At 40.9% G+C, this 26,701-nt stretch overlaps 1 protein-coding gene across 2 annotated transcripts in view; it reads left to right on the top strand.

The window, feature by feature from the left end:
* The first annotated feature begins 14,882 nt into the window (after positions 1 to 14,882).
* The window catches only part of GLS (glutaminase), an 86,134-nt gene continuing 74,315 nt past the window's right edge, over positions 14,883 to 26,701 (top strand). Inside the window, exon 1 of one of the 2 annotated variants that reach the window (XM_030803425.1) lies at positions 14,883 to 15,498. In XM_030803425.1, the coding sequence (XP_030659285.1) occupies positions 15,113 to 15,498 (386 nt within the window). In that variant the 5' untranslated portion in view covers positions 14,883 to 15,112. The remainder of the gene's footprint in view (positions 15,499 to 26,701) is intronic. The other variant, XM_030803426.1, reaches the window with a different exon arrangement.

The following is a 26,701-nucleotide window of genomic DNA, read 5'->3' on the forward strand; positions in this document are numbered from 1 at the left end:
TCTCCTACTTCAGAGGGATGGCCACAGACCCCCACCCTCCGCCCCTCAAAGGCAGCTTCCATTTGACTGTCAAGCAGCAAATAAATGTTTAAACACACATGGAAATTTCTCCGAGAACTTCCCTGTGAGTTATCTTTCACATGCAAATAGAAGTTGTGAATTTCTGAACAGGGATATTCTAAAGGAGGATGAGAAGCCCGGCTAGGGAGAGGACCCTTTAAGAAAAATCAAAGCCAAGTAGAAAGGGGGAGTCAAAGTAGACAAAAAAATTCAAGAGAAACCCTCAATCCAGATGGTCTACCGAAGCGGAGAATGCAGAAGGGGTGGAACCTAGCACAGTGCCTGGTACTTAGGAACATTCTATAAATATTTGTGGAAGAAAGACTGGGATTCCTAGTAAAAGCTTCCTAAATTGTTGAAAGGTAATTAAAAAGCTAGCCCTGTTACAACTAAAAGACATATGGGACCAAACTGAGGATCCAAACAGAAAAGGATCTTTTATCAGAGATCAATGCAGAAACATGATTCAGGACAGGAAAGTAAAGCAGGCAGCTTAGGCCACTGGTAAATGATCCAGAGGAATGTAAGACAGACTAGAAGTGTGGTACAAAGATATGCCTGGCAGGAACTTCCCTGCTGAGAACCCAGGAGAAAGAATGCCTTGAGGCTGTACTTCCATTTTATATCTTCTGTTCATAGTCCTGCCACTCGCTTTTCCCTTTCTCAAACCCCTCTATGTAAAATTTAGTTCTGCTTCAGATTGATTTGTGTATGTTGAAATACAGTGGTCAGGGTAGTAGAAAGGAAGTGAGTTAAAGACGTAGGAAAAGGATGCTGGGCTCGGTGGCTCACACCTGTAATCCCAGCACTTTGGGAGGCTGAGGCAGGCAAATCACAAGATCAGGAGTTCGAGACCAGCCTGGCCAATGTGGTGAAACCCCATCTCTACTAAAAATACAAAAAATTACCGGGAATAGTGGCGAGCACCTGTAATCTCAGCTACTTGGGAGGCTGGGGCAGGAGAATAGCTTGAATCTGGGATGCGGAGGTTGTAGTGAGCCAAGATCACTCCACTGCACTCCAGACTGGGCAACAGAGTGAGACTCTGTCTCAAAAAAAAAAAAAAAAAAGACATAGGAAAAGGCTAGGATACAAAGGCACAGTCTTTGATGGAGGCATTTTCTTTCTCTTTGACTCCTAAACGTTGGCTTAAGACAGACTCAAAATTTGTCATCAGATTTAGCTGGTGTAACATGCTGTAGTTTTTCATGGGTGCAGGGGCAGATCTTTCACTATATGTATATTCAGGTAAACTTTATTGGTTAGTGATACGGTTTGGCTGTGTCACCAACCCAAATCTCATTTTGAATTGTAGTTCCCATAATCCCCACGTGTCGTGGGAGAGACCCAGTGGGATGTAATTTAGTCACAGGAGTGGTTACCCTCATGCTGTTTTCATGACAGTGAGTGAGTTCTCACAAGATCTAATGGTTTTATAAGAGGCTTTTCCCCCTTTTGCTTGGCACTGCTCCTTGCTGCTGCCATGTGAAGAAGGACATGTTTGCTTTCCCTTCCACCATGATTGTAACTTTCCTGAGGCCTCACCAGTCATGCTGAACAGTGAGTCAATTAAATCTCTTTCCTTTATAAATTACCCAGTCTCGAGTATGTCTTTATTAGCAGTGTGAGAACAGACTAATACAATTAGTAAACCTTGAGCTCTGAACCTGGGAGGCAGATGTTGCAGTGAGCCAAGATTGCGCCACTGCACTGACCCAGTCTCAAAAAAAAGAAAAAAAAAATATCTAGTAAACCTTGAGCTCCAGCAACAAGCATTTCCTGCCTCCCTTTATGTTAGACCACAGCATTAAGAGAAGCAGCCGCACTATCCTGGCCCTTCTCAACCTTGATAGACACACAGGATTATTCATTTGCTTGAAAGAAAAGGACAGGGTGCTATGAGAGTTCTTAACATGGACATATACCTGAGGAGATTATATTTAAGCTAAGACTTGATGAGTCAGTAAGATTTCACCAGTAGTGAAGAGGAAAGATGAGGGCTTTTTTGAGCAGAATGAATGGCATGTGCAAGAACAGTGACAGTTTCCAAATGACAATTTAGGAGGGCCTTAGAGGTAGCAATTTGACTCAGTGGTGGGCTAGAAGCTGTTTGTGCATAGTATTCTATATAAGATTCCTAATATATCAATTTTGCATATCAAATAAAGGATGGACTTCATGCATATTATAAGGAATAAAGACACCCAAATCTCCCCTTGTGCTGCTACCTTGCGGGGGCCATGATATAGTTCTGGCATATTTAAAGACTTAAAGATATAAAAGAAGGTAATTTTAGCTGGAGCATAGAATGTTAATGGTAGACTGGCTGAAGATGTACCTAAAATTTAGGCAGAGCCAGAGAGGTATTGTAGGAATATTACAAATTTTTAATTTTATCCTAAATGTAATGGGAAGCCATTATGGGTTTTAAGCTGGAGAGTAGCATGATCCGATTTATGTGTAAGAAGATCACTATAGCTCCTGGATAGAAATGGATTGCAAGGGACAAGGAGCTAACATCTGTTGAGTTTCTGTGTGTGCCTATCCCTGAACAATATGTATGCATTACTTCATTTAATTCTCACAATAGTTGTGAGAAGTGTGAACCATTATCTTTATAAGTGAGGAAACGAAGACCCTTTGAGGCTATATAAATTGCCCAGAGGAACATAAGGAGGAGCAAGAAAATGAGTATAATTCCTTCTATTAATGTGAAATAAATGCATGGGGCATACTATATACCCAGTAAAATCTCAGTGATGGTTTTGTTGTAAAATTCTGTAGGTAGATGATGATGGTCATATCCAGAATGCAGTGATCAGGGAAGGGTTAATACATGATTTTGCAACAAGGAAGTTCATGATCCTGGCTGCTCATCTGAGAGATACTGGATATAGCCATTTATGATTGAAGTTATTATGGGATTTCACTCTTAAAAACCCCTCTTATCATTGTTAAATGTGCAAAAGACCTCTTTTCACTGTTTTCATCTTTTTGTCAGGTTGTTTTCCAGGAAGTGGTTGCTAGGAGTGAAAGAGTTTTATTATTTAGAGATAAGTGGAGCCTAGATATTCCATCTACTTAAAAGGAACATAAAAAGAGAACCTTATAGTAATTGACTTGAAAATTATGTTTGCGACACTGTTTGTACAGTCCGCCTGCTTTCTGTTTACTTGTGGTTATCTCCTTTCTCTAATGACTCTGAAAGCACACACTCAGGTTTGCACCAAAACACTATCCTGGAGGCTGTTGGAAGAGTCTGACTGCCAGGGCTCTTCAGAGCCAACAGCTGTCTCTAATGACAGTGAGCACGTGCACTCGCAGTGGCTGAAGAGTCTCTTGCCATAAGCATGAGTGCTAGCTGGCTGCACAGTGCATGAATTACTCTTGGATATAGTCGTCTTTATATTCTGATAATGCCTACCACTGAGGGAAAACCCACTGAGATTAAAGTTTTGCCAACCAGGCTACAGAGACGTTGTTCCACATCCTGGGACAAGTTCCTGCCCAGGACCTCAGGTTATCAAGACAGTGTTGGGCCCCTGGGTTGTGTATCCCCTTGCCCTTTCTCATACATCCCTTAACATTATCTATGATTATTAATCTAAAAATGTGTACTCTTTATTGCTCTTGCAAAACTGCCATGTGCTAAGCTGTTTATAGTTTTTGTCTGGTCACTGCATTTAAAACATTCTTTAACCTTGTTTGGTATTTCCAGTATTCCAAATTCACTTGGAATTCCCATGGTATCTGTTGGAAAAAAATAGACATGAGATTTCATCAGTAAGTGTTTAGTAACCTCCAAATAGAAGCCACAACTGTAGCCAGTGCTTGGAATCACAGTTGAGACCCAGGAGGCACCTTTGAGGTCACTTAGGCCAAACTTACATTTTAAAATGTGGAAAGGGAGACACTGACAAGTCAGGGGATTTGCCCACGTCAACCAGTTAGGTGATAGCCAGGCCAGAGCTAGAGCTCCAGTCTCCTAACTCTCCATTCAGAAAAGTTTTAAAGAACTACATATAGTATTAAACTTTTAAATAAATAAACATAAGTTTATTCTTTTGAATTGGACTTAAAAGTTATGGCTGGGCGCAGTGGCTCATGCCTGTAATCCCAGCACTTTGGGAGGCTGAGGCGGGTGGATCATGAGGTCAGGAGATTGAGACCATCCTGGCTAACATGGTGAAACCCTGTCTCTATTAAAAATACAAAAAATTAGCCAGGTGTGGTGGCAGGCGCCTGTGATCCAAGCTACTCGGGAGGCTGAGGCAGAAGAATGGCATGAACCCGGGAGAGAGAGTTTGCAGTGAGCCGAGATCACCCCACTGCACTCCAGCCTGGGTGACAGAGCGAGACTCCTCTAAAAAAAAAAAAAAAAAAAAAAAAAAAAAAAGTATTTATTGAATTTCTCACTATACAACGACTTGAATTTCTGCTTGACATTTGGACAGATCCTAGCAAGTGTATACACAAGGCACTTCCCTCGGCCTGCCGCACAAATTATTGAGGAAAAACTACAGTTATGAAGGAAACCACATTTTCTTCAGAATCTCCATCTTTGCCACCATTCTCACGTCTTCCTTTGATGTTCCTCTAAGGGTTTCTGGTATCTCAAAATATGCATCCCTGCCGGGCGTGGTGGCTCACGCCTGTAATCCCAGCACTTTGGGAGGCCGAGGCGGGTGGATCATCGGAGGTCAGGAGTTCGAGACCAGCCTGACCAACATGGAGAAACCCCGTCTCTACTAAAAATACAAAATTAGCCGGGCATGGTGGCACATGCCTGTAATCCCAGCCACTCAGGAGGCTGAGGCAGGAGGATTGCTTGAACCAGGAGGTGGAGGTTGTGGTGAGCCGAGATCACACCATTGTACTCCAGACTGGGCAACAAGACTGAAACTCCTTCTGAAAATAAATAAATAAATAAAGATATGCATCCCAGTCTGTTCATGGGCCTTTGGCCTTACATGCTTATAATTTATTACTACCCTCATGTCTAGGCTTTCCCTGCCTCATTTCCTCCTCTGCCTACATGAACTTACCTATACTGTCTATACTATTCTCTTAGGTCCTTCTCTCAGGAGAATATTAGCACAGCTCAGGTGCTAATCAACACAAATGTCTCCTGTTTTTGCCTAGTACCAGATATCAAGTCCTCCCTATTGCAGTCACTTTCTTGGATTCAGACATTTTATTCTTGAAAACTCTGTTAAAATGCAATCAATATTACCTGTGAGGTAAAATTCAGGAAGGCACTACTGTCTGCTGCAATTCAAATCTAAACTTGCCTGACTCCGAATTGTATTTTCCTTTGTATCATGCCTCTTGCATGAGAAATGTCATAGTATCTGGTGCTCAATACTAAGTCTAGCCAATATCTACTGAGGCTGCAGATGCCTCTGTATACTTTTTTTCCCATCTGGAACACATGGGTCAGTGACTATGCCACCATCAGATTAAAGAAATGATGGGTGGTGAAGATGTCTTCTTTTTCTTGACTCAAATTACATTTCTTAACTTTGGAGTTGGCCGGGCGCGGTGGCTCAAGCCTGTAATCCCAGCACTTTGGGAGGCCGAGGCGGGCAGATCACGTGGTCAGGAGATCGAGACCACCCTGGCTAACATGGTGAAAACCTGTCTCTACTAAAAATACAGAAAAGTTAGCCGGGCATGGTGGCGGGCGCCTGTAGTCCCAGCTACTCGGAGGGGCCGAGGCAGGAGAATGGCGTGAACCCGGGAGGCGGAGCTTGCAGTGAGCCGAGATCACGCCACTGCACTCCAGCCTGGGCGACAGAGCAAGACTCCATCTCAAAAAAACAAAAAACAAAACAAAAAAAACTTTGGAGTTAGTTGTGGAAATAAAAACAGCTAGTCAGAAATAACATTCAATAGAAAAAGCATAGAATGTGTTTACTTGAGTTCACTGGTTGGGAAAGAGAAGGTACATCCAAATGAGAATGGTAAGAGGGTGATGGTAAAGGCATAATAAGCCAGAGTCAAGAAATATGTGATACTTTTAAGGCAAGTAACAGAAATATTGAGCAGATTAATGCTTCTGTCAATTTTCTCACCTAAAAATGAGATTGTACCTACCTGCCCATCTCAAGTGACTGTTATGAAGGTGATATGAAATGGGAGAGCACCATGAAGATATAAGATGGAGATCTTAAAGGATCAGTGGAATTTTGAAGGGTAGACAAGAGGTTTAGGTGATACAAGTGATAAAAATGGCATAAGCAAAGAGGAAAGTTGGAAAGGAGGAATGTTGGTTAGGTGAAGGAAAATTGATGATTCTGGTAAGAACGAAGGAAAGCAAATTAAGGTTCAAACACTAACCTATTAGGCACAAGTATAGAAGTCTACTTTATAGCAGAAGGGCAAAGCTCGTTGTCTCAGTATGGATGGATCTATTATCTCTATCTATCTATTTATCTATCTATCTATCTATCTATCTATCTATCATCTATCTATGTCTATATTTTATGAGACAGGGTCTCACTCTTTTGCCCACACTGGAGTGCAATGATACAATCACGGCTCACTGCAGCCTCAAACTCCTGAGCTCAAGCTATTCTCCTGCCTCACCTTTCTAAAGTTCTAGGATTACAGGTGTGAGCCACTGTGCTGGACCAATATCTTTTGTTAGGAGAGAAAGGAAGCAATCTGGAGTTATAGAAATCATTCAGAGTCCAAACTGAAGGTTAGAGGTAAGCGTCTTAGTGCTTACTATCTCCAACTCTAACTCCAACTCCATTCTTTTATCTTTAAATGATGCAAAGCTATCATACATGGCCCTTCAAACAACTGGGAAGTCATATAATGTATAAATAGGTTAAAACATAGCTATCTAATTTAGTGATGTTAAAAAAATGATACAGAAAAAGGATACAATAAATTGTACTTGGGGCAAATAAAAAGATACAGACACAGAAAGAAACTTCTATAGTGTGGCTTTGAATCGGTTAAGACGTCTTAATGGAAACAAGAACTTGAAATGATTTAAATGATAAGGAAATGTTTAATGTGTAACAAGGAGCACCAGAATAGAGCAGGCATCAGAATTGATTGAGTCAGTAGTTCAAAAATGTCATGGAGTTTCCAGGGTTTTTTTTTCTCTCTCTCCACTCTGTTGGCCTTGGTGTGTTATGTTTGCCTTAAGGCTGGCTCCCCTCCTAGCAGCAAGAGGGTTGAAGCAGTTTCAAGGAGAATGAACTTTTCATGGCTGGCTAGGACTAGTTATCTGGAGTAGAATCAGCTCTGGGGAATAAATCTCAAATAACATTATATTACTTTCATCATCTGATTGTTTAGGGGAAAGTAGGAAATGTAATTGTTCTTGCAGATGTTTTGATTGGCATAGTATTTTTTAAAAATTGAGATGCTTACATTGAAAGGTCATAAGATTTAATGTATTTTTAAAAATCACATTTCTGGGTCATCTTGAATAATTCAAAGGTCTAGCCAACTGCCTGCGTTCTCACTTGGCTAAAATTGGCTGGAATGGATTAGTTATTGCCCCTTCAGATGGTGCATTCCAATTCCAATGTGCTGGAGTCTCATAATTCCCTAATGTATTACACCTGGTCTGCTTTACGCAGGTTACTTACCTAGTCCCACATTTGAGGAAATTACTCTAAAAGAATAATTTTTAAGAGCCTATGTTAGCAGTTTTCTGCTGCTATAACAGAATACCACAGACAGGGTAATTAGTAAAGAAAAGAGATTTATTTGGCTCATGGTCTGGAGGCTGGGAAGTCCAAGAGCATGGCACTGGCATCTGGTGGGCGTCATCTCATGGTGGAAGGCATCATATGGAAAATGAGTGCAAGACAGAGTGAACAAATGGGGCTGAACTTATCTTTATATCAGAAACCCACTCTTGTGATAACTAACCCATTCCTGTGATAATGGTATTAATCCATTTATGAAGCCAGAGCGCTCATGACCTAATCACCTCTTAAAGGCCCCACCTCTTAATACTGTTACAATGGCAATTAAATTTCAACATGAGTTTTGATGAGGGCACTCAAACCATAACATTCTGCCCCCGGCCCCCCAAAACTCATATTTTTCTCACATACAACATTCATTCATTCCATTTCAATAGCCCAAAAGTCTTAACTTGTTGCATCATCAACTCAAAAGCCCAAAGTCCAGAGTTGCATCTGAATCAGATATGGGTGAGACTGAAGGCATGATTTATCCTGAGGCAAATTCCCTATAGTCATGAGACTATAAAATCAAACAAGTTATCTACTTCCAAAATACAATGGCAGGACTGGCATAGGATAGACATTCCCATTCCAAAAGGGTAAAATAGGCAAGAAGAAAAGGGTAACTGGTCCCAAATAAGTAAAAAAATATCCAACAGGCTAATCAACATTAAGTCTTAAAGCTGAAGAATAACGTCCTTTGACTCCATGTCCCGCATTTTGGGCATACTGGGGTGGAAGATGGGCTCCTAAAAACCCAGGCAGCCCTCGCCCTATGGCTTTGCTGGAGTCAGTCCACCCAGAAGCTCTCACAAGTTGGGATCACATGCCTGTAGCTCTCCTAGGCTGAAGTTGCATGCTGGTGGCCCTACAGTTCTTGGGTTTTGGGATTAGCCCCAATCTCATGGCTCTACTAGGCACTGCCCTAGTGGGGACTCTCTGTGGTAGTTTTGATCCCACATTTCTACTTGGCATTGCCCCAGTAGAGGTTCTCTGCAGTGGCTCCACCCCCGTGATTAAGTCTCTGTCTGGGTGCCCAGGCTGTCTGCTCTCTGCGACATCCTTTGAAATCTAGGTGGAGGAAGCCACACCAACACAGCTCTTTGCATTCTGTACACTTGCAGAATTAGTGCCACATGGATGCTACCAAAGTTTATGGCTTGAACCTCCTGGAGTGGTAGGTTGAGCCACACCTGAGCCTGCTTGAGTCACAGCTAGGACAGCTGAGGAGCACTGGACCAATGCAGGGAATAGAGTCCCAAACTGGCCCTGGGCTGTGAGCCTGTGGAGGGCACCCTGAGCCCATCCCCTGAAACCATTCTGTCCTTCTAGAGCTCTGGGCCTGCAATGGAAGGGGCAGCCTCAGAAGATCTCTGAAATGCCTTTTGATTCTTTCATTGTCTTGATGAATAGCATCTGGCTCTCTCTTATCTATACTAATACCTTTAGCATGTGGCCACTTTGTTCTCCTAAATATGACTTGTCACTCTTTATATGGCCAGACTACACATTTTTCAAATCTTTCCATTTAGTCTTTCTTTTAACTTTAATGTTGACCAAAAAAAAAGGCCAAACTGTAAAATATTTGAAGAAGTTTATTTTGAGTCAAACGTGAGGACCACCACACATGATACAGCCTCAGAATGTCCTGAGAACAAATGTTCAGGGTGGTTGGGTTACAGTTGATTTTATACATTTTTAGGGAGATAGAAGTTACAGGCAAAGACATAAATTAATACATGTAAGATGTACATTAGTTTGGACCAGAAAAGTGGGACATCTTGAAATGGAGGCTTCCAAGTCATAGGTGGATGCAAAGATTTTCTGATTGGCAATTGGTTAAAAGAGTTAAGCTTTGCCTAAAGTGTTGAAGTCAGCGGGAATAAATTAGCAATTTCTTGGGTTTAAGATAAGGTGTTTGTGGAAGCCAAGGTTCTTGTTATGTAGATGAAGCCCCCAGATAGCAAGCTTCAGAGAGAATAGATGCTAAATGTCTCTTATGAGACCTTAAGAGGTGTCAGACTCTTAGTTAAATTGCCCCTGAATCAGGAACGGGAAGGGGAATCTCTACAGAGTGTAAATTTTCCCTACAAGAGAAACCTTTGTAGGATCATTCCAAAATATGCCAAAGAAATATATTTTGGGGTAAAATACTTTGATTTCTTTTAGGGCCTGTTATCTGTCATATGATGTTATACCAAAGTCAGTTTGGAGTTGGTATCTTAGTGCTACAAAAAGTCTGTTTTGTCAGTCTTAGTATCTCTATTTTAATGTTTTTTTTTGTTTTGTTTTTTTGAGACGGAGTCTCACTCTGTTGCCAGGCTGGAGTGCAGTGGCGCAATCTCGGCTCACTGCAACCTCCGCTTCCCAGGTTCAAGTGATTCTCCTGCCTCAGCCTCCCGAGTAGCTGGGATTACAGGCACGTGCCACTACACCCAGCTAATTTTTCTATTTTTAGTAGAGACAGGGTTTCACCATGTTGGCCAGGATGGTCTCTATCTCTTGACCTCACGTGATCCCCCCCACCCACCCCGCCTCGGCCTCCCAAAGTGCTGGGATTACAGGCGTGAGTTACCGTGCCCAGCTGTATCTCTACTTTATTGTTAATGCTGGTTAGTTGTATCTAAACTTCAAATGGAAGGGAGTATAATGAACCACGGTCTGCTTCAGGTATTTGTATATGACATGTATATTCAAGGACCGCTTTCTTAGCGATTCTTCCTTCTCTGGAATTTTTTTTTTTTTTTTTTTTAGCTATTTGTGAATAGCTGTTACTTTGGGCAATGAGCCCAGCTTTTCTTAATCTAACTGTCTTTATCTTTTTCTGTTTTAAGATACTTTGAAAATTATTGGTTTATTTTCTAAAAATGAAGTAAGTAAATTATCTCTAGGTTCCCCTTAAATGATATTTTATTATTAGATGGTTTAAAACAATAGTTTGGCTTTTCAATAATAAGTGTAAAAACATCACATTGCATGTCAAAATTTATTCACCCATGGTTTGATAATAATAGCTATAACACTTACAGAGTGCTACTGTCATTATTCTAGGTGCTTTATATGTATTGTTTATTTATTCCACACAACAACCCTATAAGTACCAATATTATCCCTTTTTTTTTTTTTTTTTTTTTTGAGATGCAGTCTTGCTCTCCTAGCCCAGGCTGGAGTGCAATGGCTAGATCTCGGCTCACTGCAACCTCTGCCTCCCAGGTTCAAGCTATTCTCCTGCCTCAGCCTCCTGAGTAGCTGGGATTACAGGCATACACCACCACGCCTGGCTAATTTTTCGAATTTTTAGTAGAGACGGGGTTTCACCATGTTGGCCAGGCTGGTCTTGAACTCCTGACCTCAGGTGATCCACCCGCTTCAGCCTCCTAAAGTGCTGGGATTACAGGCGTGAGCCACCTTGCCTGGCCATATTATCCCCTTTTTATAGATGAGGGATTTACCGTACTTACTTTAGTACACATCTATATTCAGTATTGGAAAAATAAGCCATGTTTGGCAGGGCTTATCAGTGAGGCTAGGAATTTGGCCAGTTAAAGCAGGAAACCAACAGAAGAAAGGGAAGTAGTAGCAGAAGCTTGTTTAGAGGTTTCCTGAACCTTACTCTATTCTCCAAACAGAAGAATTTCAAAAAAAGGCTTAGGCAATTCTTTTAAGCTGTTAGTCAAAGGAGAATTACTTTCTTTTTAGTTCTAGGTCAACAAATAATCTCCTAGTTTTTGTGAAGGTGCAATCTGGAATTTCTATATATATATATATATATTATTTTATTTCATTTATTTTATTTTTTTGAGATGTAGTATCACTCTGTTGCCAGGCTGGAGTGCAGTGGCGCAATCTTGGCTCACTGCAACCTCGGCCTCCTAGGTTCGAGCAATTCTCCTGCTTCAGCCTCCCGAGTAGCTGGGATTACAGGTGTGTGCCACCACGCCCAGCTAATTGTTGTATTTTTAGTAGAGACAGGTTTTAACTGTGTTAACCAGGATGGTCTCAATCTCCTGACCTTGTGATCCGCTTGCCTCAGCCTCCCAAAGTGCTGGGATTACAGGTGTGAGTCCACCGCACCCCGCCTATATATGGATTTTATTATGATCTTGAAACATTAGCCTTTTGTAATCTTCGACACAACAGAGAAGCTCAGGAACACAGAAGCACAGGAACCCTTCTTCAAGTTAGAATAAGAACAAAGTGCACAATTTCCAATTATTCCTTTTGATGGCTGATTACCTGATGATGGCTATGGGACAGCAACTCTTTGTAGTGTAGCTGCACTTAGGAGCAAAAAGGAAGACTAAGAGTAAGTAGATCTGACAACCCAACCATAGTTAATGTGGAGAGCTTTTTTCTATTTGTAGATATTTTGGTGGACTACTTATTGTATGTATACAAATGTTTTTATACTTTTTACATGATGATTACATGAGTTTATGTGATGATATGAGTCAATTTAACATAACTGAAACTCCAAAGTTGTGTAATAGTTACAAAGTTGTAGAATAAAAATATCTTTAAAGATTAAAAAATTATATAAGATGAAGAAAAGAACCAAATGAAAGTACTGAGTCACATTTTTATTCTATTTATAATAGTTTCTTTGCTGTCTATAACCTTTTCATTAGCCTTCTCAAACAAGGGGTTAAATTTCAGTGGACTCAATTCTTCCAAATTTTGGGAGTAATATCTATCCATTCTCACCAAAAGCAGAAAGTCTAGAAACTACCAGAAAATAAAACTCTAGAAACTCTAGAAAATAATCTATTACTAGGTTACCTTTCTTATTTGTTAAGTGTACTATAAAGGCTTTAAACCTTTAAATAGCTAAAATAATTTTCATAGGGCCGGGCACGGTGGCTCATGCTTGTAATCCCAGCACTTTGGGAGGCCGAGGCGGGTGGATCACGAGGTCAGGAGATCGAGACCACGGTGAAACCCCGTCTCTACTAAAAATACAAAAAAAATAGCCGGCGTGGTGGCGGGCGCCCGTAGTCCCAGCTACTCGGAGAGGCTGAGGCAGGAGAATGGCGTGAACCCGGGAGGCGGAGCTTGCAGTGAGCCGAGATTGCGCCACTGCACTCCAGCCTGGGCGACAGAGTGAGACTCCGTCTAAAAAAAAAAAATATATATATATATATATATATAATAATAATTTTCATAAGAAACTCAGAGAAATTAAGGGAAAAACTGAGAGGAAAACAGTAACTGGATTGTCAGTTGCTTTGTGTTGTTGAGAAAAAGGAGGCAGTTAAAACTGATAACAAATTGCAGCTAATATATTGGACAATATTAAAGTCTGCAAGTTATTAACAAGTCAGAGTTAGGCAAGGGTAATATTTGTTACCTTTCCTCCGAAACTTGATGTCTCTATTCCTGAATATATCATTACTTTGATTCATTAACATTTTTGGACAAGTAACATTAGTAATAAAAGCCATCTAAGTAGTTTGCCATTGTCCTGTCTTTTTTTTTTTTAAATAAAAAAGGTGACTGTATGTTTTACACATGATAGTTTTTTCCATGTTCTTCTGGTTAAAGACCAGATAGAAAAAAAAAAAAAACTTAAAACACGGCAAGGCTGTAACATGCCAAAGGTCACATAACCTGTAGGTACAGCCAGATTTCCTAATTATTAATCTATTGAAATATTTTACAGTTCACTAATTACTAAATCCGGTTATCAATTAATGACGCACCTGACATACACCCTTCTAGTTTCATAAAAATCATCTCATTAGGCTGGGCGCGGTGGCTCATGCCTGTCATCCCAGCAATTTGGGAGGCCCAGGGGGTGCGGATCCCTCGAAACCAGCCTGGGCAACCTGGAGAAACCCCGTCTCTACCAAAAATACAAAAAAAAACGAAAACAAAAACAAAAAAAAGCAGGTGCTGGCTGAGTTGGGAGGATCACCGGGGCCCCTGAGTTCAAGGCTGCGGTGAGCCGTGATCGCGCCACTGCACTTCAGCCTGGGTGACAGAGTGAGACCCTTTCTCAAAACGAACACACACAACAACAACACAGTAACAACACACCAACCCTCAAAACATCTTATTAAACTCTGTGGATCTAAGCCATTTAAACCTAATTGTTTCAGGAAATCGTCTAAAAACATTTTTTTGTCCTGGAATGGAATGTGTATGTAGGCTCAGGGAATAACTTAGTTTATCAGGTTCTTGGCTGTTTTACCACAGGCCCAAAAGGATAAATGGATAGTGATGCTGAAATAACTTAGAGAACCCGTATTCCAGTGCTTCTATTTTAAAAGAGCGAAGCAGTTTTTAAAATAGAAAAGTATCTACAATTTTGCTTTCAAGCAAACTAGCGTTAACGGAATCATTGCTATTGAAAACTATTTTTGAAGTATCGGTGTACATGAAAAAAATAATTTTAAAAAAAGAAAGCTGTAGTATTCTGGATTCCGCACCCCCCCCCACCCCCCTCGCCACTCGTCGCCCTCCCCCCACCTCCACCCTCCCAAGGCTTAAGTCGCATAGCTGAAAGGATTTTGCTCATTTTTTCCAAAACACTTCACATCTGGGTAGTAGCCAATCATGGAAAGTTTCAAGCAAATGTTACATTTGGGAGAGGGATGAAGCTTGTCCGGGGCTGCTCTCGGAGGAGACGCCAGACGCCCTGACCTGGGGGCCAGATGCGAGCTGGGACCGGCTGAACTCCGACAGCTCGGCCAGACTCAGCCCCTCCAAACCTGCTGACCTCACTGCCCTCGGCTGCGGGGGATCTCGCCCATGAGTCTCCGCAACAGCTCGAATCCCCGGAGTGGAGGAGCCCACCGCTTCATCAATGCGAGAACCCAGAACCCCTAGTACCCAACCAGGCTAGCCTCGGAGTTGGCACGGCGTGCAGAAAGTGGCTACTGAGCAGCCGTGCCTGGCTCATCCGCTTCACACGTCAGTTTGACTCCTCTCCCCGCCCCCCACCAATCCCCCGCCCTACTCTCCGCGCACCGAGAGCCGAGAGAAATTTGACTGCCCTAATCGCCAATCAAAAGAGAGGTTGAGGATTTGAGCCAATCGGAGCGGGCGAAAGGGGCGGGCCGTCGGCGAGCGCCGAAGGTCTCTAGCCCTCCCCTGCGCTTTAGCCTCAGTGCGGAGCCTTAGGCGGTGCGAAGAGAACCGGTCGCGGCAATCCTACGGGGGAGCAGCAGCAGCAGTACCCGCATCCGCTGCGGGAGTCCAAGCCGGAACCACACCCACGTAGCTGACCTTTCCTCTTCTGTCATCTCACCACCCCACTACCGCGTTCCCCGAGGAAGCCGGCCGCCCACGCCTGGAGCATCCTCCCCCGTTGAGCGGGCGCTGACGGACCCGGCGGCATGATGCGGCTGCGAGGCTCAGCGATGCTGCGGGACTTGCTCCTGCGGTCGCCCGCCGGCATGAGCGCGACTCTGCGGCGGGCACAGCCCCTGGTCACCCTGTGCCGGCGTCCCCGAGGCGGGGGACGGCCGGCCGCGGGCCCGGCTGCCGCCGCGCGACTCCACCCGTGGTGGGGCGGGGGCGGCTGGCCGGCGGAGCCCTTCGCGCGGGGCCTGTCCAGCTCTCCCTCGGAGATCTTGCAGGAGCTGGGCAAGGGAAGCACGCATCCGCAGCCCGGTGTGTCGCCACCCGCTGCCCCGGCGGCGCCCGGCCCCAAGGACGGCCCCGGGGAGACGGACGCGTTTGGCAACAGCGAGGGCAAAGAGCTGGTGGCCTCAGGTGAAAAGTGAGTGTCTCTGCGAGGCGCAGGAGGCCTCGTTCCGCTCGGGGCCCGGGCTCGGGCTGTGTGGGGCCCTGCGGTGGGGCGGGACAGGAGCCGAGGTTCTAGAAAAGAGAAAGAAAGAGGTGCCGGGCGGCCTGCGCCGTCTGCGCCATGTGATTAGGCCCGGCCCCGCCCGCGCCTTCCCCGCCCGCGCCCCTCCGCCAGGCTCCCACTTCCCTTCTCCGTCCTCGGCGAGGGTCGCCCGGGTGGGGCCGCGGTGGGGCCTTGATGGGCTCGCCTGGCGTCCCCAGCGCCAGAGAGGCCGCTCCCCTGCCCGCGCCGCATGCTCAGCTCCCTGGCTCGCGCTGCAGCGCCTGGCCTCCCGCCCCAGCCATTCGTGGGCGATGCCGCACGAACATCTCCACTGAGTGACATTTAGGAGTTGGGCGTTCAGCAGAGCCTTTACCTTCCTGACTCGTCGCTTTTCCTGGCTCGTTTCCGCTCTGCTTGCTCTCCCTTGGTTTCTGCCATCATCCGGTTGGAAGCCAGATGTGACAGAGAGCTCTATATTTCTGGAGTGGCTACCTCAGGCACGTGTAGAGCCATCTGGGGCACCGGAAACAATGTTTCAGAAGTGAGATTAGGAGGAATCGGGTCATGTGGCCGAGAAGATGGGGCACGCAGTATAGACCACCTGTTTGCATTAGGGACCAGCTTTGGCTTGTCAGGTCTTCCGTGAGATGGGGAGATTTTTAGAAATAAAAGTTAAATAGCCAAGATGAAATGTGACATAATACACTAACTCAGAAATCTGAGTTAAGTAGGTTTTGTGACTTAATTGTGATAGGATGTTGACTCATCCTGTACGTGTACAGCACAGTAGTTTAGTCTTAAAGCAACATTGGTTTTTCTTAATATGCAAAGCAGTCTCCTAAATATTTTTGTCTTGTGGAATACAAATGGACCACTTTATTTTCCCAAAATGGGTAAAAATTTACTGGTCTGCTTTCATTATACCTTACTCTTTTTCTGGCTTTGTACGCTGACACTGTAACCTGTTTTGCTTCCCTTTTATTTCTGCTGCTATTTCCAGCTCTACAGTTCCTTAAGTCAAACTGAAAGTGAGAACATTCTTAAAATTTCAATCTCACACCTGCTTGATGTTTTCCTGTAATTGAAGTTGGGAACTTTCCTAAAGTTCTTCTCCCAGACTGAAAAAGATTATTTGAAAAAAATCACCTGGTGATGGGCGAAATTGGTGGTGGTTTGTGATCTTGGTTTTGTGCCACAAAATAGCGTCCTGACTACGGACAGGTTATTTAATATCTTGGGTTACATGACTTAAATCCTTTCCAGTTCTAAAAAGCTATACTTCTGTTAAATTTGTACTTCTCTCATGTTTTAGGGACTAGAATGATATTTACTCTCGTCTGGGACTCACTTTTACTTTAACATCATCCGGTTTACCAAGCAAGTAACGAGTTTACATACAAGTGCCCAAGGTACAGAATTGCAAAATGCAGTCACCACCATTTAAAAGTTAAAGGCTACAAGATGGGAACTGCATTCTAGTAAAATTATGTCTTCAGGTCTGTGTCTCTGCAGTGGCTCTAGTGCCTCTCTTTTTTTTCCTCTTGTCAAATAGGAAATTGAGCTGCTTCTGTGATTTACTTGTCCAGAAGTTTCTGGTTTCATTGCCTTTTTAATAAGAAGTCACCTTTTAGCAATGGCCTCAAGGTTGTGAAGAAAGTATTTTAATTTGGTTAAAGTTTCTATTTCCTGAATGATCTGGTTTCCAAATGTAGCTTTCCCTCTTTGGCTCCTTTCATTTTGCCTTTATGTGACAAACATTTCTCTTATCCTGGCACATAAGCTCCCAGTTGATCCTGTTATCCTTTCTAATGCTTAGCCTGCAAAGCATAGGTCATCCCTCAATCAGCAGTCCACCTGGTATGCTAGCACTCACTCAGGACTGTGCCAGATTTTATGTAGTATTATTAAAACAAATAACTATGAGAAAATTAAATTAACATTTTGTAAAACGCTTAGAACAATATTTGGCGTGTGTTAAATGACACATAACTATTTATTAAATAAATGAGAAAAAAATTGCTTCTTCATTATTGTAAAGTCTGTTAAAGAGATTTGTCTTTGAATTTCAGGCTTGCACATGAAGGTTTTTAATTTTTTCGGTTTCCACAGAAATGTTTATCTTGAGAAATTGCTATACATCTGTCTTATATGAAACTATGTGAGTTGCACTGTTTACCTTTTGCTCTGCTGATAAATAAGTTCAGAGTAAATTTAATGCTTAACCACACCAATTTCATCAGTTCACATGGCTGGGATATCTGCGTTTCCTCCTTTCCTTGGTCCTGAGTTTATATTTTATTTACTTTATATTCTGGAAGGAGGCGGGATATAAGCAAGTTACTTTACCTTTTTTTCACAAACTCTTTGAACTAATGTCACCTTAGACTATGCTGTCTCAATTACACAACTTTAGTGTGGTTTAGGATACGAACGTCTTAACATCATATAGAAAAATTTAATGATCTTTGCTCAGTTTTCTCTTTAGTGATCTTGTTTAATTTTGTTATGGTTCATTCTGTCATCTTGAAAACCAACTTTGCTTGCCTCTCTTCATTTTCAAAATTGTTCTCTCTTCTTTCCTAGTTCTTTCTGGATTTCCTCACTGGGTAAACCCTGAGGCTGAGGCCTTTGCCCCTTTCCCACTTGTCTGCCTTCTCAACAGCATATCCCTTCTTTCAGCTTTGACTCTCATCTTTGTGTAGGTAGTACTTCACCTCTTAATCTAAAGCTCTGTTCTTACATTTGTCGCCACATATTCAATGACTTCAGATTTTAAGTCTGTACCCCAGTATTCATTCTTTTCTCCAATTCAACCTATTTTGCATACTGTTATGAGATTAATTTTAGAGTTTTAATTTGAAAATATCACTCTCCTTCCAGAAAACCAACAGGAACTGGAATGAGCATTATATTAAAGTCACAAACTATGTTATGGTTTATGCCAGCACTTGCCCATATGGACATTTTTATCATACTTTTCTCTGTCAAGCTGGTTATACTTATTTCCGTAAAGTCCAGAAGTATGTATCCTATCTTAGTGAAGGGTCCCTAGGAAGAGTCAGAGGGATAGACGTAAGGGGCATTATTAAGTTTTTTTATTTGGACATTTATTTTTTAATGAGAAAGGAAAAGAGATACATAACAGAAATTGGGCTGGAAAAATACCAGCATATGTATGCTGTTAGAAAATAAATAATTCATACAGGATGCAATATTGAAAGTATTCTGTTAAAACAACAATGAGGTCAGTTTCCCCTTGTCAGATTGGCAGATGTTAAATCAAGTGATTGGGAAATAGGAACTTTAGCATTGCTAGTAGAAGTATAAATTATTAGTTCAGTTACTTTAGGCAGTTTGGTAGTTTCTGTTAAAAACTGCATACCTGTGAGGTGGTAGTTGGATGTTTGCACATCTACATGAAGTCGTGATATTCAGAAATATTTGTAATTACACAAATAAGCATACTTTAAAATATATTTATATTTAAAAGTAAAAGTGCAAGCGAAAATGGTTTCAGCTAGCTTTAGATAGTATGGATTTATATTTTGATAGTTCAGCTTTATGTCTTGATAGTTCATATGTTTAGTAGATGGAAAATGAAGGGCAAAGAAAATCATCGAGGTGTATACTCTGAAAATTGAATTTTTTTTTTTTTGAGATGGAGTCTCGCTCTGTCACCCAGGCTGGAGAGCAGTGGTGTGACCTCGGTTCACTGCAACCTCCGCCTCCCGGGTTCAAGCCATTCTCCTGCCTCAGCCTCCCGAGTAGCTGGGATTACAGGCGCCTGCCACCACGCCTGGCTAATTTTTGTGTTTTTAGTAGAGATGGGGTTTCACCATGTTGGCTGGGCTGGTCTCGAACTCCTGACCTCAGATGATCCACCCGCTTTGGCCACTCAAAGTGCTGGGATTACAGGGGTGAGCCACCGTGCCCAGCATGAACATTGAATTTCAAAGTAAGATGAAATGCTTATGAATTTCAGCAAACATTGAATTGGGTAGATTGAACAATACTAGTAAGGAAGTTGAGTTAGTATTTGGCAGATATAAATATTAAGTTTTAGAACTAAATGACAAAACCTCTGTTAAAATAGGGGCACATGTTTTTGTGATCCTTCAGTATTGCATTTGGTTTTAATTTTAAAAGTTAACATATTTATAATTCACTTAAGCTGAAATCAAGGTGGAAAATATGTTTAATTTTTTCCTTTGGGCTTCTCAGGCAGCCCCTTATTTTTGATTTCTTCATTATTAAAATTTTTTTCTAGGTGATGATTATGAGTGAGTTTTAGTTTTTTGTTTTTTTAATTTTATTTTTATTTATTTATTTTTGAGGTGTAGTCTCGCTCTGTTACCCAGGTTGGAGTGCAGTGGTGTGATCTCAGCTCACTGTAACCTCTGCCTCCCGGGTTCAAGTGGTTCTCCTGCCGCAGCCTCCCATGTAGCTGGGACTACAGGCACATGCCACCACATCTGGCTAATTTTTGTATTTTTAGTAAGATGGGATTTTACCATGTCAGCCAGGATGGTGTCGACCTCCTGACCTTGTGATCTGCCTGCTTCAGCCTCCCAAATTGCTGGGATTACAGGCGTGAGCCACTGCACCCAGCCCAGTTTTTTGTTTTTTTAAAAGCAAGTGAAAAAGGTACCAATAACTATATGTCATAACATTTTTGTGGCCTAATATTTATATTGAAATGTGCATCAGTCATTGATAACTATGTCCATGATCTGTAATTAAAAAACTCATGCTGTTAATTTATAATTTTATTAATATTTGGATGAAATTCACTGAAAGAACAAGAATTAGATTCTGAGGGGTTTAGTCTCCTGGAGTTTTAGCTGCGTGTTTCCAGACCTTACTCTTTTATAGAGAAGTCTGCCTACCTCAAAGTCAGCTAATCCATGAAATGACAACCAAATAGAATTCAGCCTTTTTTATGAGGCAATATGTAGGCCAGCTAAAAGGGAGGGGGGGCACTATTTTAGTCCAAAGATAAATGTCACTTTGAAAGAAATTTGCTGAAGATATTTGTGGGTTTCTTTGAGTTTTAAAAAGTTATTTAAAAGAAATCAGGCTGGGCATGGTGGCTCATGCCCGTAATCCCAGCACTTTGGGAGGCCAAGGCAGGTGGATCGCTTGAGGTCAGGAGCTCGAGACCAGCCTGGCCAACATGGTGAAACACTGTCTCTACTAAAAATACAAAAATTAGCCAGGCTTGGTGGCGGGCGCCTGTAATCCCAGCTACTTGGGAGGCTGAGGCAGGAGAATCGCTTGAACCCAGGAGGTGGAGGTTACAGTGAGCCAAGATCGTGCCACTGCACTCCAGCCTGGGTGACGAAGCGATACTCTCTTGTCTCAAAAAAAAAAAAAAAAAAAAGATAATAGTAAAAGGCTGTACTACTTCCTTCTTGTGATATTTGAAATGAAGAAAAATTATGGCTATATAAACTGAAAGCCTAATTATAGAATTTGTGTGAGGGAGCTCAATCATGTTAAATCCTATATAAATTAAGGTTATATTTTATAGTTGCCTGCCTGTGCCTTTTCATCTTGAAGTCACTTGCTAGTAAGAGAAATGCTTAAGAAAGTTGAATAAACAGATGTATTTATAAAAAGTTATTAATTACTAATATCTCTAAGTGAGGTACATAGCTTTCACATAGAGATACTGTTACTACAGTTTTACCCTGAAATCTACTCAGGTGCAAAATTGCTTTGGTTATGAAACATATTACTTGTGAGTGATCACTGCACTTAGTGATTTTCTGACCCCCTACAACGTAGTAGAAGCAAAATGTTACCGGCCGGGCGCGGTGGCTCACACTTGTAATCCCAGCACTTTGGGAGGCCGAGGCGGGCGGATCACGAGGTCAGGAGATCGAGACCACGGTGAAACCCTGTCTCTACTAAAAATACAAAAAAAAAATTAGCCGGGCGTGGTGGCGGGCGCCTGTAGTCCCAGCTACTCGGAGAGGCTGAGGCAGGAGAATGGCGTGAACCCGGGAGGCGGAGCTTGCAGTGAGCCGAGATCGCGCCACTGCACTCCGGCCTGGGTGACAGAGTGAGACTCCGTCTCAAAAAAAAAAAAAAGAAGCAAAATGTTAATGTACCTAGACTTCCATTTGGAAGTGTCCTCTGCTTGATATGTAAATTCATTATAAAGAAATGTTTATAGTAAAAGCATTACTTTCGAAACATGGAACTGTAGATGTTGCATAATGAATAAAACTGATAGCTTTCAGGATTAAGAAATATATTTTTTGCCTATTTATTTCTGGTACAGGCTTCTAAAAAAGATTTTTAAAATTGTCTTCTTGATGAGGATATTTTGAGTGACATAGACACGTCCTTCCATTTTTGATGGGGTTGTAAACTTTCTGAAGAGCAATTTTTAAGCTCTATGAGGAACTTAAAAAGTATTCATACCTTTTTAGGAATCTAAGTTCACAAAATAAACTGAAGTATTAGAAAGATTTATTTCCTAATGTTTTTGGTACAGTGTTCTGCATACTAGAGAAAAATGGAGAAAAACTCATGTTTAACATTAGTGGGATAGTTAAGTAAATTATGGTACATTCATATGAGAGTCTCTTATTTAGTCATTTGAAATGTTTGCAGATACTTTTTGGGATATAAGGTAATGTTAGGCCAAAAGTTAGAATACAGAATTTTCTATGCAGTATGATCTCAAGCTATTTTAAAAAGCTCAGAAAAAGTAATAGAAGGAAATAAGCCAAAATGACATTAGCAGTTGTGGTTTATGAGAATGGGCATTGTTTTTCCTGCCTCCTTTTGTTACTTTTAAGATTTCCCCCCATTATAAGTGGGAAACGTCTAAAACAGTAAAAAACATTCCATAGTTTTGAAAATCAAAGGAACCACATCTGTTAAATTTTAAACTTGTAAATCTCTACTGCCTGCTCTTCTAATATCCTGATTCTGGTTGTATAAGAATAGTAAGCACCATTACACTGAAAGAAAAGTATGAAAATAGGTTATGTATGAATTTGCACAGCTCATGTTTATCAGGATTGTCTAATCATATTCACTGGTACCCTCAAACATCAAACTTTAAAAATTTTAAACTATTCTTGATATAAGTCTCCCTAGTAAATGTTACATATTTCTCTGCCATATTAAAACATTGTAATGAATAGAGTTTAACATTTCTTGTTCAACTTATGTGTATTTTAAGGATGCATTATTATACTGCACTGTAATACAGTGATGCTGTAAGACAAGTGCTGGCACACTTTCCCTGAAAAGCCAAATGGTAAATATTTTCAGCTTTTGGGGTTTTCTAGTCACTACTACAACTACTCAGTTCAGTGGTGGTAGCAAAATAGCCACAAACAATAGGTAAATAGATGTGGCAGTGATCCAGTAAAACTTTATTTACAAAAAGAGGAGGTCCCTGCTGTAGTTTGCCTACCCCTACACTAAAATATATTTATTGGTAAGTTCTCTCTTGCCTTGATTGGTTCTGCTTTAACCAGTACTCTTAAGGGTGGGTTTGTTCTTTTGTGGATTTTTGTATCTTGTATCAGTTGATTGTTCTTCATGTCTCCAGCAATCCTCCTTCACTCTTACCTTCTGTATCCAGTTCTGCTTAGCTTTTTCAAAAAATTGTGGTAAAATACACATAACAAAATTTACCAATTTAACCATTTTTAAGTTCCCTAGTTCAGTGGCATTAAATACTTCCGTTAGTTTTAGAACCCAGATGAATATGCTAATGTGTAAAATAAAAGTATGTAAGTCGTGAGTGAATAAAGTTTGTGATCTCACTTTAGTGTAGTGGTTTGGAGGACATCTATTTTTAGCAATTCAAAAACTGAGAATTAGGCTTAGAAGTAACTTTAAAGAACATTTAATTCCAGCTCATTTTACATATTATATAAGCTGCCCACAGATATTAAATGACCTAAACAAGTTCAGACAGTATTAGGACTTGTTTTGATTTTTCTTTTTTCATCTATTAGCAGCAAACTAATTCAATTTATAGAGTTAATTTTTTTTAGATTCAGGATTATAGGAGATCTTACAAACCCTTCTCCCCAGCTGCTGCTTTCTTCTCTTCTGTTACATACTCCCTATAGGTTGTTGTTATTCATCTCTACCTGAATACTGCCTTCACAAGGGAGTTCACTCCCTTAGAAGGCAGCCCATTCCATTTTCATAGCTGTGTCATTTTTCCTTATATGTGGCTGAAGTTTTTCATTAACTTCTACCTGTATATTTTAGTTATTCTGAACAAGTCGTCTATAGTGGTATCAAAGTGATTGCAGTGACAGAATTCATATAGTATCTGTATTATTCCATGTAGACTGATATATTAAAGGATACTTGGCTGAAGAAATGAGTTATTGGAAAAACTAACAGAGTTGGATGTTATAGACTTGATGTCCCCAGATCCTAGTCTTCCCGCCCGAGACAGCCAGACTGCCTTTTGGGTCAAACTTCTGGAGTTGTGCAAACATATGGGCAGATTACCATGAGCTGACAGGGACAGCCTGACCATTTCCTCACATAAAGTGGCTTTTGTGCTTTTTACTTTGGTGTGCTTTTAAATGAATTTGTGCTATAAAGTCCGGTCAAAACAGCAGCCCTAATTGAATATAATCTCATCTTTGCTTTGACAGGATGCAGTTTTATCAAGGCAGACCAATTTAGTTCTCTTATTTGCATTTTGGTTAGAAATTTATTATTGTTCAAGAATTACAGATATTATTCCTAAAATACAGTGCTAACCACTGAGAGCATGAGGTGGCAGAGCAGGAAGAGTCTGGAACTGGGAACAAAGGACGAGCTTTGTAGGACTAATTCTGGTCCAGCCACTTAAGATTTATGTGACATTGGACATGCTGCTTGACTTTGATACTCTTAAATTTTTTTTTAAATTTAAAATTTAAATTAAAATTTTTTTTTTTTTTTAGAAATGGAATCTTGCTGTGTCACCCAGGCTGGAGTACATTGGTGCCATTATAGCCCACTGCAGCCTTGAACTCCTGGGCTCAAGCAGTCCTCTTGCCTCAGTCTCCCAAGTAGCTGGGACTGTAGGTGCATGCCGCCACACTCTTCTAGGACTCTCTTTATCTGTACACTGGGGACAATTAACCCACCTTAATTTACCTCATAGGGTTTTAATATGATAGAAAGTGAGAGTCCTTTTTAGCAGTAAAGCCTTAGAAGATGTAAGTTTTTATTTTTAAATTCCACCAATGATTAGCCTTGGGGCAAAATCACTTTGATGATAAGTAGAATTTGTCAATTTGTTAGACTTAACATTCATTCTAATATGCTGTTTTACTATATGGTCAGCCACCATCAATTCAACTTTCCATCTAACAGGTTTATTAATCTGCCAGTTTGCTGGTGTTGATAGACAGTTGTTATCAGTCAGCTCACTATAAATTCAAAATGATACACTGATTTTAAAACAACCCTAAATATCATCTGAAGGATCATTATTCTTAAATGAAGGCATAAAGACTAGCAAATCCTTTGTATTGTGTTATTATTAGGCCTCATTTTTTTTAATCCCACTTGAAAAGAAAAGATAGTTTTTCATTGTCTCATAGGTTTACTATACTATACTATGTGTTTTAAGAGTTATGCGAAAAAAATATTAAGAAAGACTTGACCCCAGCCTTGAAGCTTTATAATTTGGGGAGGTTGGGCAATATGAAATGTTATTTAGCAAAATAAAACCGTACAGTTGGTTTCAATTATTTTCCTCTGTTCATTTTGTAGTTATTAGTAAGGATTTTTTTTTAATTTTCTTCCTTTCATTTGATAGTTTTTTATTTATAAGATTTTTGAACTGATAAAGATGAGTTTGCCTTGTTGCTCCTAATTACAGATTAGAAACCTTCTTGATTTCCCCTACCCATTAAGGCAAAAATAAATACTTCATCTGTACTTGCTAATAAAATACTTTTTGAAAAACACTTCTACCATAGTATTTGTCTCATGGCTTTAGTCGCATTTCTCCTAGACCACAACCTTACTTTAGGGATCTTTATCGCTGTTGCTTGGCATATAGTAAGTAGTACAAGAAAAGGACAAAACTTAGTGATACCAGAGAATGCTAAAGAGTATAGAGAATCTGGGCCGGGCGCGGTGGCTCACGCCTGTAATCCCAGCACTTTGGGAGGCCAAGGCGGGCGGATCACGAGGTCAGGAGATCGAGACCATCCTGGCTAACACGGTGAAACCCTGTCTCTACTAAAAATACAAAAAATTAGCTGGGCGAGGTGGCGGGTGCCTGTATTCCCAGCTACTTGGGAGGCTGAGGCAGGAGAATGGCGTGAACCCTGTGGGGCGGAGCCTGCAGTGAGCCAAGATCGCGCCACTGCACTCCAACCTGGGCGACAGCGAGACTCCGTCTCAACAAAAAAAAAAAAAAAAAAAAAAAAGAGTATAGAGAACCTGGTGGGGGCAAAGTCCTGTGAAACAATTGAAATGATCATTGATAGCTTAAAGATTTAGGGAGAGGAAGGTTTTAAACAGAAGGCATGATAGTTTAAAAAAAATAAAAGATGAGATAGCACTTATTTACAAGTCAATGAGTCTAGTCAATTACATTAGGGAATTATAAGGATTAAGTTAGGAATAAATAGTGTAAAGCTAATTTATAGAGAACTGCATACCAGACTGAGGAGTATGAATTCCCCCTTTGGTATGGGGAAACTAATTTGGTCAGTGGGGTAAGCAGACAGTTCCTCTTTTCATGTTGCAAAAGTTGGCCCTGCATTTAAACTTAATGTAGATTTTGGAAGGTAGTCTCCTCATTTACCAGAAGATATATATATATCTTCTGAATATATATATATATCTTCTGAATATATATATATATATCTTCTGAATATATATATATATCTTCTGAATATATATATATCTTCTGAATATATATATATATCTTCTGAATATATATATATATATCTTCTGAATATATGTATTCAGATATATATATATATATTCACAATATATATATTCTCAACCCTAAAAAATTAAGTATTCATATAATAGCCTATAGGTAGAAACAGGCACCTTAATTCACACATTCTGTGCTCTAGCTGTTTTTTGTTCTTTATAAACACTAAGTGAATGCTTACTTTCATCCCTTTGG

The sequence above is a fragment of the Nomascus leucogenys genome, chromosome 22a (genome assembly GCF_006542625.1).
Source record: "Nomascus leucogenys isolate Asia chromosome 22a, Asia_NLE_v1, whole genome shotgun sequence".
In the NCBI taxonomy this organism is placed as follows: Eukaryota; Metazoa; Chordata; class Mammalia; order Primates; family Hylobatidae; genus Nomascus; species Nomascus leucogenys.